Genomic DNA, 19,886 nt, shown 5'->3' with positions numbered 1-19,886 from the left:
CATACACCAACACAATCGATTTGAAATTAAACGAACAGGATGTGCTTTAACTGCAGAGTGTCAACTTAAATTAACAACAATTTGCATTTGTGCCTCCAACTTGTTAAGGGTCCAAAAGTAATTGGACAATTAGCTTTTAAGCTGTTCCATAGTCAGCTGTGTGTTATTCTCTCATTATCCCAATTACAATGAGCAGATAAAAGGTCCAGAGTTCATTTTAAGTGTGCTATTTGCATTTGGAATCTGTTATTGTCAACTGTCAAGATGAGATCCCAAGAACTGTCACTATCAGTCAAGCAAGCCATCATTAGGCTGAAAAAACACTGGATTTGCAACCAAGTATTAAAAAGTGAAAGTTAGATTTTTCATTATCATTCTTCCCAATTACTTTTGGACCCTTAACAAGTGGGAGGCACATATGAAAACTGTTGTAATTCCAACAGCGTTCACCTTATTTGGATGTGAATACTCTCAAATTAAAGTCGGCAGTCTGCAGTTAAAGCACATCTTGTTTGTTTCATTTCAAATCGATTGTGTTGGTGTATAGAGCCAAAAATGTTAGAATTGTGTTTATGTCCAAATATTTATGGACCTAACTGTGTATATATATATATATTACACCACATCATAAATAAAATATATCTTAAAAAAAAAAAATAAAATTATGAAATTATATAATTATATAATCGAAAGCTGCGATTGTTTTTTTTTTTAGTATTGTGACGCAGTTCCTAGAGAAACAGAATTTTAAATGATTAAACAGTGGGCGTGACTTGTTTTTTCTACCGCAATCTGATTGGATGTAGTAAAGTAGGCATTTCGTTCAGAAAGGACATCGGGAAAAAACGTTTTAGAAGAGTTATCACAACCTAACAAACTCCTCCTGCTCACCATTTCTGTCTGTTGTCAAAACTGGCAGTTGCGGCAGCATGGTTAAGTATATTAGCCATGCCCATTACCTCAAAATCACGTATTCTTATAATAACTGAAAAAAACAGGAAGTGAATTTTCAGATTTCAAATAAAGTTAAGAAGGCCAAACAATTTTATCTTAATGTACTTAATGACATGCACAGATGAATTGTTCACCACAAAACTAGCAGTGTGAGCTAACAAAATCATATGCATGATTATTCTGCCGGTTGCTGCTTTTTTCAGTGATGGCTTAACTCAAGTCAGTATAATCCTGCATAGAGCAAGAGTTATTCAGAGCACTGCACCATTTAGTATACTCATTTTGTTTCATCAGACAGGTGCCACTTCTGGAAGGTTTGTGTATGTAATCCAGTTCACTGAGTAGAGAATGAAATGCTGTGTCACGTTGCACCCTGTTATGGCCTTTCAGTGACATCCCTATTCAACATGTCTGAACTCCCAGCACACACCAGATAATCTTCACGTTATTCCTTTTTTTAGATCAGGTTTAAAAGGCATATCCAATTATTTCAGGCTCAGCTTGTGCCTTCTAATTATGGCGGAGTTGCGGGACGCTGTATCTGTGTAAGCTGCATGACTTGTGAAAGCAGAAGAATGCCATTCTCGAACTCTTTGGAGCCCGTTTGGTGCAAGGTTTAGGGCTGTTGTTTCAGCTGAGCTGTGTCACTTTTCAAGGGCACTGAAACACAAATGTCAGGGTGAACATGTCTCACTGACAGCCCACTATTAGTCTGACGATTAGTTGGTTGTGTGTAATGTAAAAAGATATGAATGTAATGAAAATGCGTAATGAATGTCTATGAACAGACTACTGATGTTGGTGATATTTATTGATTAGATTTGATTTTATTTTCACAAAAACTAAAGGAAGTCTGCTAGCACTGCTTAACTGTGAACTGGTATTTGTGTTTGAAATGGCTGGGGTCAGGGTGGCATGATGACTCATATTGACTATTTAGGGATGCTTCTGCGTGTCTTACCACACATTGAGAGAACTCTGTTTATATGTAGAACAGTGACTAACATCTCTGTTTCAGACTAAAGGTCAGTGCTCTTGTCAAGGCGATGTTACTTCTACAGTTGCTGGCAAACTCACACTTGTTTTACCCGTTTTGAATTTTGGTAAAAAAAAAAAAACAATTGTTAAATATTCTATTGATACTATACAAAAACTGTGACAATACCATGCGTTAATTGTTTTAGTATATTGATTTAACCCTTTACTGCACGCATTATGATAGATTTATAAAAAATCTAAATCTTTACTTAAAGTGGATTAACTTGAAGTGCTGTAAAATATTTTTGGGAAAAATTTCTTTTTTTAAGGTATTTAATGATATGTTGCCATATGGCAACAACGTCCAACAGTGGATCTAACTTAAAAATTTCAAATTTAAAACTCTACTTATAATGAATAATTTTGTTGAAATGATTTAATTGGTGTTACAGTATTACAAGCTTTAACACAGATCTTAGAAATGAAACCTTATGCATACTTTCCAACAACTCATATTCCAACAGTTTTAATTTATTCCATTCTTTTTTGCTGAATAATATTGAAAACAATCATAATATTGTGTTATCATGTTTACAATGTACAGTAGGTATAAATATTTCCGCCAGTAAATATTATAACAAATAAATAACAAGTCTAATATATCCAGATGCATCAGAATAATGTAGCTACTAGCTACAGTAACAATGTTTATATATATATATATATACTATACTACGTCTGTCAGAGCTAACTTACTTGATCTGTCTGCGCCTTCTCTTATCAAATATCCAGTCTGCATCATTCCTATGGTCACTAAAACCCAGTTCTGTCCTTTTCTTCTTTCCCTTACCATAGAACATGGTGGTGCTCACTAATACACTGTTCCCTGTATTCATATCTATTCAAAAGTAGTATTGCCATTAAAACTAGATTTTATCCATAATTCAAATGCCATTAACATACAACTAGTCAACATTATATTACTAGCATTTATGCTGTTATTGTTACAACTTAAAAGATCACAGCTGACCTTGCTAGCTAGCTAACCCATTGCAATATTGCACGTTCCACTATTGCATGTTGCCATTTGGCAACACACATTTGATCGATTTACAAAAAACTAATTTGGTAAAAACTTTTTTGAGTTGTGAATATGTCATCATAACTTACTGGAGGTGATGTTTAGATTTTTTTGTCAATCTGAATAATTTTTGTGAATCAAATAATTTGATCCTTTGTTTTTTTTTCTTTCCAACAAAAAAAATTCAATGTGGCTCTTAAAGAAACAGTGGCAGGAAAATGAACATAAATATCATGTTGTCATGTCGTATATATACATACAGTGCATTCTGAAAGCATAGTGCTTCACTTTTTCCACTAGACATTTATTTATTTATAACATTTTAGTCATTTAATATGCAGTGGCACAGCAATTTTCAGATATATGTTTAATAGGATTTAGGTCTGGGCTCTGGCTGGGCCACTCAAGGACATTCACTGAGTTGTTGTGAAGCCACACCATTGATATTTTGGCGGTGTGCTTTGGGTCATTGTCCTGCTGAAAGATGAACCGTCGCCCCAGTCTGAGGTCAAGTGCACTCTGAAGTAGGTTTGCATTCAGGATGTCTCTGTACATTGCTGCATTCATCTTTCCCTCTATCCTGACTAGTCTTTCAGTTCCTGCTGCTGAAAAACATCCCCACAGCATGAGGCTGCAACCACCAAGCTTCCCTGTAAGGATGGTATTAACCTGGTGATGAGCGGTGCCTGGTTTTCTCCAAACATAACGCCTGGCATTTTAGGTTGCTTTCACACCTGTTTTGTTCCGAAACAGAGATTAAAATTGTTAAAATGTTGCACTTCGTACTTGGTGCGGTTCGCTTTTCACACGGTTTAGTGTCTAAACGGACCAAAAGAGCTAAAACAAGTCACATGTGAGTAAACTCTCATCACATTGGCCAGAGTTTCACGGTTTTGTTTTGCAGAGTCCCGCTCAGCCGTCATGCGTCCTTATTTTAATTTATGATGACGATGAGCATTAAGACATTATAAGCAAAAAGCTGTGCTTTAATTTTGAATGGTGACACCCACAGACATTGTCACCAAGTATATATCAGAGGTAAGACTTCCTCATACAGAGCCCTTGGCTAGAATTATGCATTATAGCCTTTACATTATAGAGAGAAATAACAGATAAACCAAGACTGCAGCTGCAGTTTTGCTAACGGATAAACGGCCCCCGTTAATCAGCATGTTTTCATTTTCATATTTGACATGAAACGCATATCATAATTCTCTGTTCATATAGGTATATATGCCTATTACATGTCCATAAAACTCTGTGATATAGCCGGGCTCGGATCGTTTTGCTTTCTAACTACAATGGATCCGCTCCAGAGTTTGTTTCAATCGAGCCGAGACCACCTCATTCAGGCGATCTCAGACTGATTGATTTGGTGCGGATCTGAGCATGATTGCTGGTTTCACATATGCCAAAAGAACTACGCTAACTGGGGAAACAAGACCGATTCCGAAACAAAAGCCTAGGTGTGAAAGCTCCCTTAGTCTCATCAGACCAGAGAATTTTGTTTCTTATGGTCTGAGAGTCCTTCAGATGCCTTTTGGCAAATTCCAGGCGGAAGTGGCTTCCGTCTGGCCACTTTACCATACAGGCCTGATTGGTGGATTGCTGCACAGATGGTTGTCCTTCTGTAAGGTTCTCCTCTCTCCGCACAAGAATGCTGGATCTCAGACAGAGTGACCATTTGGTTAATGATCACCTCCCTGACCAAGGCCCTTCTCCTCCGTTCACTCAGCTTAGATGGCCGGCCAGCTCTAGGAAGAGTCTTGGTGGTTCCAAACATCTTCCACTTATGCATGATGGAGGCCACTGTGCTCATTGGAACTTTCAGAGCAGCAGAATTTTTCTGTAACCTTCCCCAGCCTTGTGTCTCGAGACAATCCTGTCTCTGAGGTCTACGGACAATTCCTTTGTCTTCATGCTTGGTTTGTGCTTTGACATGCACTGTCAACCCTGGAACCTTATATAGACAGGTGTATGCCTTTTCAAATCATGTCCAATCAGCTGAATTAACCACAGGTGAACTCCAATTAAGCTGCTGAAACATCTCAAGAATGATCAGTGGAAGCAGAATGTACCTGAGCTCAATTTAGAGCTTCACAGCAAAGGCTGTGAATACTGATGTACGTGTGATTTTTCAGGTTTTTAATTTTTAATAAATTTGCAACAATTAAAAAAACTCTTTTTTCACATTGTCATTATGGGGAATTGTGTGTGGAATTTTGAGGAAATTAATGAATTTAATCCATTTTGGAATAAGGCTGTAACATAAAAAATGTGGAAAAAGTGAAGCGCTATGAATACTTTCCGGATGCACTGTAATCTACAACAATAAATCTGTTTCAGTATAAACACTTTTAAGTTAAGTCACTTTACATCTGCATTAATTCATTTTCACAGTGCCATTCCAATCTCAGTGGTTATATTTACGATGAGGACTAATTGAGTGTTATTAACAATAGATGATAAACACCTGTTAATGAGCCGAATCACTGAAGGAACAAAACTACTGTGTTTACTTGAGCTCTTTTATCTATTTACTTTTTTGCTAGTTTCTCTTTGGATACAACAACTAATGCCAAGCCAACAAACATGCTTATATGGTTTCCTATATTTAATTATAAACAAACCATCGATATACATTTCTTTCCAGCTTGGCAAATAAGGCTTAAATAATATTCATCATCCACCTGACTTATAAAATATACTAATCTAAAAGACACAATATAGTTATTATAACGTGTATTTGTTATAAAGTAATTTATAATTTAAAATTCATATACATCTTGCAAATGTTTCCTTTCATTGGCATGTTTTCTTTATATAATTTTTCCATCCATCCATCTGTCTGTCTATATATTTACACGTCCATATACACATATATAGGAAAGAAATCTTTGTTTTCATTGATTATTAACAGATAGAGAGCGCCCCCTACTGCTTTGAGTATTTAGTATTTGACCAGTCTGGTCTATAAAAGCAAACAGATATAATTAGAGCCAATATAATTTTTGGTGTTAATAAAAATTGTGACTGAACTGGCTGTTCTTGTTGTCTTTGGTAGCGGAGACAGAGCATGCACAGAGAGTCCCGGACACAGAATCGAGCCAACAAATGAAGCTGAGAGAGAGACAACGATTCTTCGAGGAAGTGTTTCAACACGATGTGGATGTCTACCTTTCCTCTGCACACCTGCAGATAGACTATAAAAGACGTGAGTTTAAACACGCATTAAATGTATTTATTATTATTATTTTTCCTATTCATTACCTTTATGATAATTTTTATAATCTTTTATTTTTTATCTTTTATTATTTATCTACTTTTATGTGTGTAATGAAACTACTGTAAAATTTTTGAGAATTTATTATTAAATGTTCATGGAAATCAATTTAATTATGAAATATCATTTGGAATATTTACACTCACCGGCCACACCTGTGGAAATTTCTAATCAGCCAATCACATGACAGCAACTCAATGCATTTAGGCATGTAGACATGGTCAGGGACGATCTGCTGCAGTTCAAACCCAGCATCAGAATGCAGAGGAAAGGTGATTTAAGTGACTTTGAACATAGTATGGTTGTTGGTGCCAAACGGGGTGGTCTGAGTATTTTAGAAACTGCTGAGCTATTGGAATTTTCACAACCATTTCTAGGGTTTACAAAGAATGGTCTAAAAAGAGAAAATATCCAGTGATCGGCAGTTCTGAATGGCCAGACTGGTTGGAGCTGATAAAAAGGCAACAGTAACTCAAATAACCACTCGATACAACCGAGGTATGCAGAAGAGCATCTCTGAATGCACAACACGTCCAACCGTGAGGCGGGTGGGCTAAAGCAGCAGAAGACCACACTGGGTGCCACTCCTGTCAGCTAACAACTGGAAACTGAGGCTACAATTCACACAGGCTCACCAAAATTGGACAATAGAAGATTGGAAAAACGTTGCCTGATCTGATGAGTCTCAATTTCTGCTGCGACATTCGGATGGTAGGGTCAGAATCAAAATGAAAACATGGATCCATCCTCCCTTTTATCAACGGTTCAGGCTGATGGGGGAGGTGTAATGGTGTGGAGGATATTTTCTTGGCACACTTTGGGCCCATCAGTACCAGTTGAGCATTGTGTCAATGCCACAGACTACCTGAGTATTGTTGCTGACCATGTCCATCCCTTTATGACCACAGTATACCCATCTTCTGATGGCAACTTCCAGCAGGATAACACGCAATGCCATGTCGTGAATCATCTCAGACTGGTTTCTTGAACATGACAAATCAGTTCACTGTACTTAAATGGCCTCTACATTCACCAGAGCTCAATCTAATAGAGCACCTTTGGGATGTGGTGGAACAGGAGATTTGCATCATGGATGTGCAAATCTGCAGCAACTGCTTGATAATATCATTTCAATATGGACAATCTATGAGGAATGTTTCCAGTACCTTGTTGAATCTATGCCACGAAGGATTAGGGCAGTTCTGTAGGCGAAAGGGGATCCAGCCCAGTACTAGTAAGGTGTACCTGATAAAGTGGCCGGTGAATGTATTTTAGTGAGTGGAAGAAAAAACATTTAAACAATTGAATATACTGTATGCCTGCTTTATAGCTAGTGTATTAGATTGAGGGTCAGAAATGTATTTAATTTAAACAGTTTAATATAAATTTGAGATTAGCTTTTTGTGTGTTAGCTTCAAAAAGTAATGTAATTAACATCTCAAGCTAAATTCAATTTGAATCCAACTTTGAAATACCATGAAATTTGGTCAACTTTAGGCATGAACTGGGAAAGACTTTATTTTGATGGTCCCTATAGCACATTTTGTTGACTAAAACTTGCATTGTAACTACATGCCAATTACTTTTCATTTGAGTATTAGTACTGTCTGCTTAATATCTGCAGATACTGCTCCTTCAACAGACATTTAACTGACTATAGGAAACTTGTCAACTTACACTAACCCTAACCCCAACCCCAACAGTCTACTTATAATCTAATGAGAATTAGTTGGCATGTAGATGCAATGTAACTTAAATTCAACACAATGCACAACACACTGTTGTCACCAATATATAAGTTACCCTTTCAAAATATACACTGTTGTACTTAAAGTGTACATGTTAGTACCTAAAAGGTCCATAAGGTACTTCAGGTGAAGGTTACCACCTCAGTGACGGCATTTGTACTTCATTTCTGAGAGTGTATATTTCAGAAGTTTACCTTCGATTATAAGTATCCACCATATTCTCCTGGAGTTGGTTTCTTTTTATCTCAAAAGCTGTGTGTTGTTGCAGCGCCCTTAGGAAGCATCTCATCAATGGAGGTGAACGTTGATATGCTGGAACAGATGGACCTGATGGACATTTCTGATCAGGAGGCCTTGGATGTCTTCTTTAGTGCCAGTGGAGAGGAAGGGTCACTGACATCCCCTCTACCAGGTGAACATTTCACATCTGTCTAAATGTCAAACGATTTCTACCAATCGGGTCGCTTTGACAAAAAAGTGTGGCCATATAACAAAATGCTCCATGCGTTTTTCAGATTTATTGCAGTCGTGACACACCAACAATTCTGGCCCAGTTCAGGCTCAGTTAACTTGGCTGAAACTTGCCCAGACATGGTCCATGTTTGGCCCTTGTATGGAAGCCAGACTTGGTGCAATCATGTACCGTAACTCACTGCATGTGGGCCAACGAAAGCTGATAGTGTGGGCCAGAGAAATTTTGCTACGTGGGCTGTACCGCAAGTCTTTGGACTTGTGGGGGAAAACAGATCACCTGGAGGAAACTCACGCCAACATGGGGAGAACATGCAAACTCCACACAGAAACACCAACTCACCCAGCCAGGGCTCGAACCAGCGACCTTTTTTGCTGTGAGGCGATTGTGCTACCTACTGCACCACCGTGCTGCACTAAGCTCTTTTATGTTATACATACTTTTTCATGTTATATATACTTCAGATTAACTTGTATGTGAATACAGTCTGGCTCTAGACAGTCTGCAACATAAACAAGAGCCCACACCCACACACACAATAGTTCTAACTGAGGTTATATTTGGTGATTATCAGTATTATCAGGTGGCCAGCCAAGTGTCACTGACAAATCCACTAGAGGGCGTTGTCTACATTTTTTTTACAGCAATTCTAAGATGTTCTTTTATTCATTTTCCTTTGGCTTAGTCCCTTTATTTATCAGGGGAATGAACCGCCAACTTATCTAGCATATGTTTTATGCAGCAGATGCCCTTCCAGCTGCAACCCAGTGCATAGACCCAACCATACACTCTCTCATTCAAGATGGGTTAAAGTACATTTTATTGTATGTTTCAGATACACATCCTTCTTGTACACGTCTATAAGAAGGCAGGGCTTGTTGTATAGACAACCTAGATAAGTGAACCACTGTCAAATGTAGGCGTAAAGTGCTCTGTAATTACATTATGTGTGAAACTGTCCTTCACCAGACTCAAAACCATAGACTGTAAAAGATATGGATGTAGTATCCGTGACGTCACCCATAGGTTTCTGAAAACACTAAAGAAGCTACAAGTAGGCGTGGCCAATCGTCGCCATTTTGTTTGCGAGTCATCGTGCTGACCAGGGGATACCAAACAAGAGGCGGAGTGTGAGTGGAGCTACAGACACCTGCTATCATTTTGCTTAGACAGGCTTTTCTTTGGGAGAAATGCTTAATACTTCATTACCTGCGACTCGTTTGTGTTTTGACCACATGTGCTTGGTTGTACACTACATTAATAAAGTGTTTGGTTTTTTTAAAACACTGTTGTAATACATTGAGCCACCAAACATTGTTCTTATAACGTTTTTCTACAGGAGGAAAACGCAAATTACTTCCAAACACTTCAGATATAGTCTGTGTTAGTAAATGCAAGATTATTTATGAACTCCAGCATAATACTGTATGACAGTGTTTCAGGTGACTGTTCTAGCCTACAGCTAATCAATCTGTCAGATTCTGGAGTGCTTTACGGGTCTAAAGAAAAATCTAAACGCTAAATGATCTTAAATAAAACAAATACATTTATAGAGATGGTATAGAAGTATATAATTTCACTCACCTGGCAAACGGAGGCCACGTGAGTGATTTGTGAGCACAATAAATTGCACACAGCATGCCATACTATCTGATAATTGTAAGAAATAAAGACTGTGTAAAGCCACATAAAACAAAACAAAAAATTTGATGTATATTCCGAGCTCAGCGGCTAATCAGCCGGAATCAGCTGAGGTGACGAGACAGCGAGCAGCGAGACCTAGCTGTCACTCAAGTGGCCACGACCTTAATTAAATTATGCAACTTAATAAAACTTAATATAAACGAAACGGATGAGTAATAAAAAAATTCACCCTATTTACTGTTGTAATGAAGGGTAATATTAGCTATATGAACCAAAATCTTACTTTTGTACCTGTCTGTAAACACCTTTTTTTTCTGCAGTAAAGTTGGCCATTTAACAGTGGGCTCATTAAAAATCTGCTCTATTACAGAGCCAGGACTAGCGAAATTTCGATGAATTGCAGTTTCAGTTACTCCCATATTTGATTCACGAGGGAGAACGGGAGGTTGCCGCTTGCTCAAAACCAATCGCTCTTCATCAAGTACAACACTGTACAAAGTGAGCTACTGAGTAAACTGACCACAACATAATAGTTGTTTATATGGGGATAGATAGGTAAGGCAAACTTATTTAAGACGCCATTATGTTGTTTTGTGGTATTTATATAGTGCTGTGCAAAGAAAAGAATCAATTATATGTTCCTGTTAGGGCTGAACGGTGGCTTAGTGGTTAGTACTGTTGCCTCACAGCAAGATGGTCACTGGTTTGAGCCCCGGCTGGGTCAGTTGGCATTTATGGAGTTTGCATGTTCTCCCCTTGTTGGTGTGGGTTCCCCACAGTCCAAAGAGATGTGCTATAGGTGAACTGAATAAACTAAATTGGCCGTAGTTGGGGTGGCATGGTGGCGCAGTGGTTAGCATTGTTGGCATTTCTGTGTGGAGTTTGCATGTTCTTCCAGTGTTCAAGTAGGTTTCCTCCAGGTGCTCCGGTTTCCTCCACAGTCCAAAGACATGCGCTATACAGTAGGTAAAGTAAACAAGCTAAATTGGCCGTAGTGTATGTGTGTGAATGTAAGAGTGTATGGGTGTTTCGCAATACTGGGTTGCAGCTGGATGGGCATCCGCTGCATAAAACATATGCTGGAATATTTGACAGTTCATTCCACTGTGGCGACCTCTGAAATAGAGACTAAGCTGTAAGAAAATGAATGAATGTCCATGTAAATGTCATTAGTGTGAAAATAAAGTTGTTAGCATCGTAGTGTCCTTCTAACTAGAAGCTGCAGTAAAACATATTGAAGTACATTTTGCTAATATTTGCATATTTCTAATGGGCCTGTGTGGCAGCTGGCAGGACTGTCTGCATTCCCATAAGGTATTTGCGTAACTCTATTGAAGTTAATTGCACCTCCCACAGTTCTTGTTGCTCATACCTGCAACTGACAACTTCTTCTCACGTTGTTGCTGGTTTAAAAATGTGCTTACTGTAATATAAAAAGTATATACAATCTTTTATTACTGAAATCATAAATTATATCCACCACCAAGAGCCTTTAACATACACTTTGTGAAGCTACAAAAAGATTGTTTATTCATTCATTCATTCATTCATTCATTTTCCTTTGGCTTAGGCTCTATTTCTGAGGTCGCCACAGTAGAATGAACTGCCAGCTATTCCAGCATATGTTTTACACAGCAGATGTTCTTCCAGCTGCAACCCAGTACTGGGAAACACCCATACGCTTTACATTTAAACACTCATACTCTATGGCCAATTTAGCTTATTCAATTTACCTATAGCGCATGTCTTTGGACTGTGGGGGAAACCGGAGCTCCCTGAGAAAACCCACGCAAACATGAGGAGAACATGCAAACTCCACACAAAAACGCCTCCTGGACTCGAACCAGTGACCTTCTTGCTTTGAGGAGACAGTGCTAACCACTGAGCCACTGTGCTGCCCCAAAATAACTGTTAACTATTTTAAAAATAAGAATAGTCCCATACAGATTCTTTCTTCAATAATTTATGGCATTTAATCAGGTTTATACATTTTTATACATTTTTATACATTTATGTGACCAAAATATATCAGTGTGCTCTTTGAGTCTCATGCATTGACCAGGTCATTAACATTGGTGGAAAGAGTACTGAAAAATCATTCTTAAGTAAAACTACCATTACTTGACTAAAAATGTAGTGCAAGTAGAGTAAAAATATCTGTTGTAAATATTACTCAAAGTATGAGTTAAAAGTAGACCTTTCAAAAGTACTCAAGATTAGTGATTAGTGAGTATTACACTGGGAAAAGCTGATGCACTTACTTGTTATTTGTGGATGTGTGTAAACGTAACCTTCTGTAGTGCATTTAGTTATTGCCCAGCAGGCACACAACGCCAAAAGATGTTAATATTAGGTTAGATTTAGGTAGTGACGTCAGTTGACCAAAATTCAATGCCTTTTCAACGTTATTTTGATCACCAATTACCACGTCTAATGACTTTGACACTTGGTTGATTTTAGGTTGTGTTGGGAAGTGACCAAAATCCAACGTCGAGCCAACATCTTAAATCATATTGACATCAAAAACATTTATTCATCAGGTATGGAAACCAAAATCCAACGTCTGATAGATGTCATATTGGTAACGTCCACACAACGTCAAGCAGTAACATCATTAGATGTTGATATTTGGTTAATTTTAGGTTGGACGTTGGACACTGACGTCGGCCTGACATTGAGTTCTGACGTCAGACTGATTTTCATTACCAAACAAAATGCAACGTTCCCATGACATTGAGGTACAATGTCAATCTGACGTCATGTTGACGTTTTGTGCCTGTTGGGTTTTTAAGGCCATTTCAGTCATCATACAGTAAACATCTATCATCTTCTCATGAGTGAGATGCATCTAAACAGTCTCTGGGTCAATGCGTGTTAAGATTTTGGACAACTTCTTGGACACTTTTAAGGCTTCCAAGTTTGCTGTAATTATAGATCGCCCATGTCTTGAGGTATTTCATTATAATGCAATTTATATTCTATGTGTGATTTGATTGGACAGGAATCACTGGACTGATTTTTCTAATCTCCATAGACAAGAAAATAAAGTAGTGACTGCAGGTTGAAGGAAAGTAGTGGAGGAAAAGTACCATTACTGCACTAAAAATGTACTTAAGGGAAAGTAAAAGTACACATTTTGTCACCTTATAAGGTTCTATTTAACATTTTTGTCAAAATTGAGTTATTGACATATTCTTATGAAATGGCAACTTATTTACATTATGGGATGTTTTTTATAAGTTGTTGTTTACATTTTAAGACTTTTTGTTTAAAAAAACCATGGTTACACACATACTGCTTGCTATGGAATGCAAAAACTTTGAAGCTCCCCTGCTGAAAAATCCAGCTTAAACCAGCCTAGGCTGGTTGGCTGGTTTTAGCTGGTTGACCAGCCTGGTTTTAAAGGGGTTTTGGCCATTTCCAGGCTGGTTTTCAGCCATTTCAGCATGTCAGGCTGGAAAATGACCAGCTAAAACGATCTAAAACCAGCTTGACCAGCCTGGTTTAAGCTGGACATAGCTGGTTTTGGCAGGGCTCCCAGCAAGGCTAGGCTGGTCAAGCTGGTTTTAGCTGGTCATCTCTCAGCCTGACCAGCTAGGACCAGGCTGGAAAATGCTGGAAACCAGCCTGGAAATGGCCAAAACTCTAAAACCAGGCTGGTCGACCAGAATAGTTATATTAATAATAATTATTATAATAGAACCTTATAATTCCAAGGTGACGATTTAGTAAACTAGAATTTCTGAGAAATAATTTTCATAGTAATTTGAGTATTTGTAATTTGTTACTTTACAACACTGGTCATTAATGACTGTACCAATGTCCAAAAAATTATTGAAAGGTGAACACACATTTGCTGTGGTATAGGGCCAGAATTGTGGAATGGTCTTTCCCTGTACATTCAAGAGGCGTCTTTAGAGGTTTTAAGATCACAGCTGAAGACACATTCGTCCAGTTTAGCGTTTGACGTACTCTCAAGAAATGCTTGTTGTGTAATTTTTAAATTTAATGTTTGTATTTTGTTGTCCATGTCATTTGTAGGTTTTACATTTCTTCATCATATGTGAAGCACTTTGGGCAATTCAACTTGCAATTAAATGTGCTATATAAATAAAGAAGTTGAAGCTTGTCTTGAATAGTTGAAGTGCTAATTGATTGGTAACTGAGCAAAAAAGCTTAAAGGGTCCTTCAAGTACTTTGAAATGTGCATTTTTTAATTTAATGTTTCATGTAATCTCAGCTGAAACCTAAAGATAGGACAGGACATACAGCAGTTCCTCCCCTTTTAAAAAAAACAGCCAATAGCATTTTGTTTTTTTGATTCTAAATTTGCCCAGCAAGAGTTTTTTTTGTGTTTAGAAGATTCCTAATAGCATCTAAGCATAGATGTCTTGGCTAAAAACAAGGCTAAATTTGCCCAGCAAAGATTTTTTGGTGTTTCAAAAGACACCTAATAGACATCTAAACATGGATGTCTAGACTAAAACAAGGCTAAATGTGGACTGTCAGTGAAAATTTTGACTTCTAACAGTAGTCCAAAAATACACCAGTCATCAAATAGACAATAAGGAATGACTGCACGTTATATATGTCTAATCTGTCTGTTTGATGACTTGTCTATTTTTGAACTGTTGTTAGAAGTATTTTAGATTATAGGCTTAAATTTAGGCTTGATTTAGCCAAATCATGTTTAGATGTCTATTAGGCCTCTTTAAAAGAAAAAAATGGCTGGGTAACCTCATGTACAGTAAAATCAAAAACATCTTGATAAACTCTTTTCACAGTCATTGAGTAAAGTATGTGCGTTTTTAAAATGTAATGTTTGACATCATCGCAGCTAAAACCTAAAGACAGGACAAAAAACAGCCAATAGCGTTTAGTATTTTGATCAAAGCTCTGCCAAATGAAACGCAAATAAGCATCTTGAAGAGGGTGGGACATGTCATATACCACAGAGCATTTGATTGGTCAGAAGAGTTGATGAGAAACTGAAGTATGAGGTGTTGTCAAAAAAATCTGAGTGACAAACTGCAAGCTTTGGGTGTTTATATCTTCTTAATGCATATTCTGTCACTGTTTTTTAAGTGCACCAGCTTATAGATATCCTTAAGGCTAGCATACTAATACTAACATCTATGAAACTTTAGTTTAATTTCACAGAACTCTGGAAGTGACCAAATGAAAACTTTATAATTGATTTCACTGCATACTGTAGGTCAGGCTTTGTGTTAAAAAAAGAAATACTACTGGTGTATTTAGACCCACAAAACATTCTTTTCACAAAAGGTCATTTAAATGAAATGCTGAAATGTTATGCAAACAATGTATTTCATAGACATGCCTGAGGTCTAAAGTCAAATATTTCTCTCACTGCTGCCTGATTTACTTCAGCAATGTCAGATGATTCACTTTCAAGATGATTCAAATCTATATCTTCTACTTCCAGCATTCTTCAACCAAAGAAATGCTTGAGTGCAGATTGGTTGTAACAGACATGGTTAGTAATTGACACAGGTTTTATTAAAAATGGCCATGAGTCTGCACATAATCGGCGTGAAAAAGAAAAAAAGAAAAAACACTGTCAGCACAAACAAGAACAAGGCTCAAGGCTTTTACTGAGACAGGTTTGAACTCAGGATTTTCAGTGTCTTGTTAAAATATGTCAGGTAGTAAAAACATCGTCTATGAGCCGTTACAGTTAACAGCACCTTTGAAAGATTTTTAACAAACAATTTAGTGCAAAGTATCATATGAAATGATTAATCATTTTATGTTGAAATATGTGATTTTAGTTTTTTTGTTCCCCCTGCCCCATAGATGTCTTTGCTAAAACACGGCTAAATTTGCCCAAGCAAGTTTTGTGTTTAAAAGATACTCAAAAGACATTTTTACATAGACGTCTTTGCTAAAACAAGAATAAATTTGCCCAGCAAGCATTTTTGTGTTTAAAATGCACCTAATAGACATCTAAATATAGATGTCTTGGCTAAAACAAGGCTAAATTTCCCCAGCAAGGATTTTTTGGTGTTTCTAAAACACCTAAAAGACATCTAAACATTGATGTCTTGGCTAAAACAAGGCTAAATTTACCCAACAAGCATTTTTGAGTGTTTAAAATATGCCTAATACACATTTAAACATAGATGTCTTGACTAAAACAAGGCTAAATTTGTCCAGCAAAGATTTCTTTTTGTTTTAAAAGATGCCTAACAAGGAGTGGCGCAGTAGGAAGTGCTGTCGCCTCACAGCAAGAAGGTTGCTGGATCGAGCCTCGGCTGGGTCAGTTGGTGTTTCTGTGTAAAGTTTGCATGTTTTCCCTGCGTTCGCGTGGGTTTCCTCCGGGTGCTCCGGTTTCCCCCACAGTCCAAAGACATGTGGTACAGGTTAATTGGGTAGGCTAATTTGTCCGTAGTGTATGTGTGTGTGAATAAGTGTGTATGTGTTTCCCAGTGATGGGTTGCAGCTGGATCCGCTGCATAAAACAAATGCTGATTGAGTTGGCGGTTCACTCCGCTGTGGAGACCCCAGATTAATAAAGGGACTAAGCCGAAAAGAAAATTAATGAATGAAGATGCCTAACAGACATCTAAACATGGATCTCTTAACTAAAACAAGGCTAGATTTGCTGAGCAAGCATTTTTTTGTGTGTGTTTAAAGATGCCTAATAGATAAAAATGGATGTCTTGGCTAAAACAAGGCTAAATAATTGGCCCAGCAAGAGTTTTTTTGTTTTTTGTTTGTTTGTTTGTTTGTTTAAAAGACACCTTATGAACATCTAGACATGGATGTCTTGACTGAAACAAGGCAAAATTTATCAAACAAGCATTTTTTGTGTGTTTCAAAGATGACAAAAAGACATCTAAAGCTGCGGTCACACTGGGCGTTGTGTGTGTGCGAAATTCTGTCGTACGGAAAAGGGGTGGGATTAAACAAGATGATTAGACATTTAAAAAAGTGAGCGATTGCTCCATGTCTTCTGTCCAGAGAGGTCAGGTTTTGATCCTCGATTGGTCTCACACAGTCAAGTGATGCGATTTCGCAGGTCAGAGTTCACAAAGCTTAACCTTTGCCCTGCAGCGACATGCGAAACTTGACGTATGACCTTGCGTTTCCGGTCTGACGCATTCACGTGCATATGAATGGAAGTCTATGGGAGGAAAAGTCTAGTGTGACCGCAACTTTAATATAGATGTTCTTTAAGACTAAGATACTGAGATAAGAAAACTCTGGTTATTTATAGTGAGTTAGGAGTCATCTGATTGGATAATTAATCATGAGCTGATGCAGGACCAGCTGCGGTCAATCATAAGCACGTGCTCCTCTCGAAATTAGATATTAAATTAGAAATAAACTTCACTTCAGTTTGCTCAAATAACCAAAGAAACTTTCAGTATTGATTTTGTTGGATATATTGTTCGAAATATAATCAATATTATTATCATGATCTTTAGGTAAAGGAAAAAAGTGTGACAGCATATCCTAACAACATTCAACGTGGCACAGTGACATGCAATAAAACCGTTTCATGTTTCATGTTAAAAGGGGTTTTTATCCTAACCATCTGTGATGGCGACTCACAAAATGTCTATTTTAGAAATGCTTTCCATGTGAGTTTGAGCGCCATTTATTGCCATACTAATGAAAGCAGCAGCTGATAGTTCACCTTCGATCTTGAAAATAAAATAACTAGCAGACGGTTTGAAAATGAAAGTCTGAACTGTGGTGCAAACCAACAACATTAGTCACTCAGTAGCCTATTAATAATGTTAAAGAGTTTTAATATGTATTAATTACTTTAAAAGCCTTTACGATTTGGTTGGGAGTGCAGTTGCTGGTATTTAAAAGTTTCTGTCACTTCACTTTTGGTTCAGACAGACAAATTGCTTATCACTGGAATGTTGTCACTTCACGTGAGTTTAGGACACAGTGTCAGAATGATAACGTCAGCCAGAAGAGAGAACCATGTTCGCACATAAACATTGCATTATAAATGTCTCTATTAAGTTATTATTTTGTTGTAATTTGATGCAAAGATGATGTTTTATAAATGTTTTGTTTTAAATTAAAATATAAAAAAAAACTTTTGAGGATCATCGTCTTGTAAAAAAGGTCTAAAAAATGTAGATAATGGCGAACAATGTTGTCCAAATTTAATTATTATTATTTTTCTCCAGATTTTGGCCACACTGACATGGAGGAAAATGGATTACAGAGAAATGATTTGCCCTTGAGAATCCCTGACCCTCGTGAGATCAAGTCACGTATGTTATCTACTTCATCCAACTCAACCTGTGACAGTCAGCCCTCCAATGAGGATGGATCAAACACTCCTGTTGTCCAATCAGATGATGAAGACGTGCATGAAGATGAAATGTTGCGAACAGTGTCCACAGCCAACCACATTGCAACAGAGGAGTCTGTCCTCCCATTATAAACCTGCCTTTTTCTTTTTTTTTTTGGAGGTGTAACATGACTGTTTCAGGGGTGGGTTGACTGGGTTAGCCATAAATCAATATACTAAAGACTTCATGAACACTTGTGGAATTCAAGGTTCTGATTACGCCACACTGGGAGTGTCACGCTCTGAAAGACCTGCATTAATTTTGTACTGTCGCTTATGTTTAAACATTTTATTACCACAGGTACCTCCAGGTATTGTAACACCACCTACACACTGCCAACATTTTTCAGTTCTCTTTACAAAGGATGTTTCTTTTCTGTAGAAAAACAAAATACATCACTGTTTTGAATTAAAGGGGTAGTTTATCTAAGACAAATGAACATTTGGTCACTATTTACTCACATGTTTCCAACACCTTATGAGTTGTTGAACACAAAATAAGATATTTTGAAGAAAGCTGAAAGCCATCTTTCATGGTAGGAAAAACAAATAACATGGAAGTCAATGGTTACATGTTTCCAGCTTTTTTCAAAATATCTTTTTTAGTGTATGACAGAGGAAAGACACTCATAAAGGGGAACTTTTTAGCTGAACTATCCCTTTAAATCAGTTCAGGTAAGCGTGTGAGTTTCACTTCTAATTGAAAAATGAAACTAAACATAAAACAATTTTTTAAGAAGCTTCTTGTTTACACCATCAAAAATGACAATAGCTCACCCTCATGTCATTCTAAATGCTTTTTTTTCTGTCTTCCATTGGAAATTCACACAACCCAAAACATTTAATATAATTTAACGATCTTAAATGCAAGTAATCTGCATTAGGGCTGTGCGATTTAGGCAAAATATGAAGAGTTCAGATGCAAAACCCTCTAATTCCATCAGACCTCTTTTCTTGTAAATGAGAAGGCTCCTCTGGTTCAGAAGTTTCATTTTATGTGTAATGATAAGGTTATTAGCTAGTCAATAAAATACCTTTTTTTCATAAATGTCACTTTAGACAATTCTCTGTTTATTAACAAGGTAAATTTTATGCAAAACCCTCTAAATCCACATATTGAGACAAGACAGTGTAATTAGTTGAAAAATCACTAAAAATGAAATTAGAGATTATTTTATCAAACATAAAACACATTACACAGACCACCTGAAATTAAAAATACATCTGTCAAGTAAGTGGCGGTTCATTCCACTGTGGTGACCCCTGATAAACCGGGGACTAAGCAGAAGGAAAATGAATGAATGAAATCTGTCAAGTGCATTGATCAATAACATTAAAATCGACATTGATTAAATCTTAACAATCTGTTGTCATTTCTGATATTT

The 19,886-nt window shown here is 37.2% G+C and overlaps 1 protein-coding gene across 1 annotated transcript in view; it reads left to right on the top strand.

Annotated features, from left to right (window-relative positions):
* si:ch211-253b8.5 (dysbindin) overlaps window positions 1-19,864 on the top strand; it is a 48,254-nt gene extending 28,390 nt beyond the window's left edge. Inside the window, exons 2-4 of the mRNA XM_056468383.1 lie at window positions 6,078-6,227; window positions 8,313-8,456; window positions 18,335-19,864. Of these exons, the coding sequence (XP_056324358.1) occupies window positions 6,078-6,227; window positions 8,313-8,456; window positions 18,335-18,594 (554 nt within the window). The 3' untranslated portion in view covers window positions 18,595-19,864. The remainder of the gene's footprint in view (window positions 1-6,077; window positions 6,228-8,312; window positions 8,457-18,334) is intronic.
* The last annotated feature ends 22 nt before the right edge of the window (window positions 19,865-19,886 follow it).

The sequence above is a fragment of the Danio aesculapii genome, chromosome 11 (genome assembly GCF_903798145.1).
Source record: "Danio aesculapii chromosome 11, fDanAes4.1, whole genome shotgun sequence".
In the NCBI taxonomy this organism is placed as follows: domain Eukaryota; kingdom Metazoa; phylum Chordata; class Actinopteri; order Cypriniformes; family Danionidae; genus Danio; species Danio aesculapii.
The sequence above is the reverse complement of the archived record's forward strand: the minus strand, read 5'-3'. Positions and strand labels throughout refer to the sequence as shown.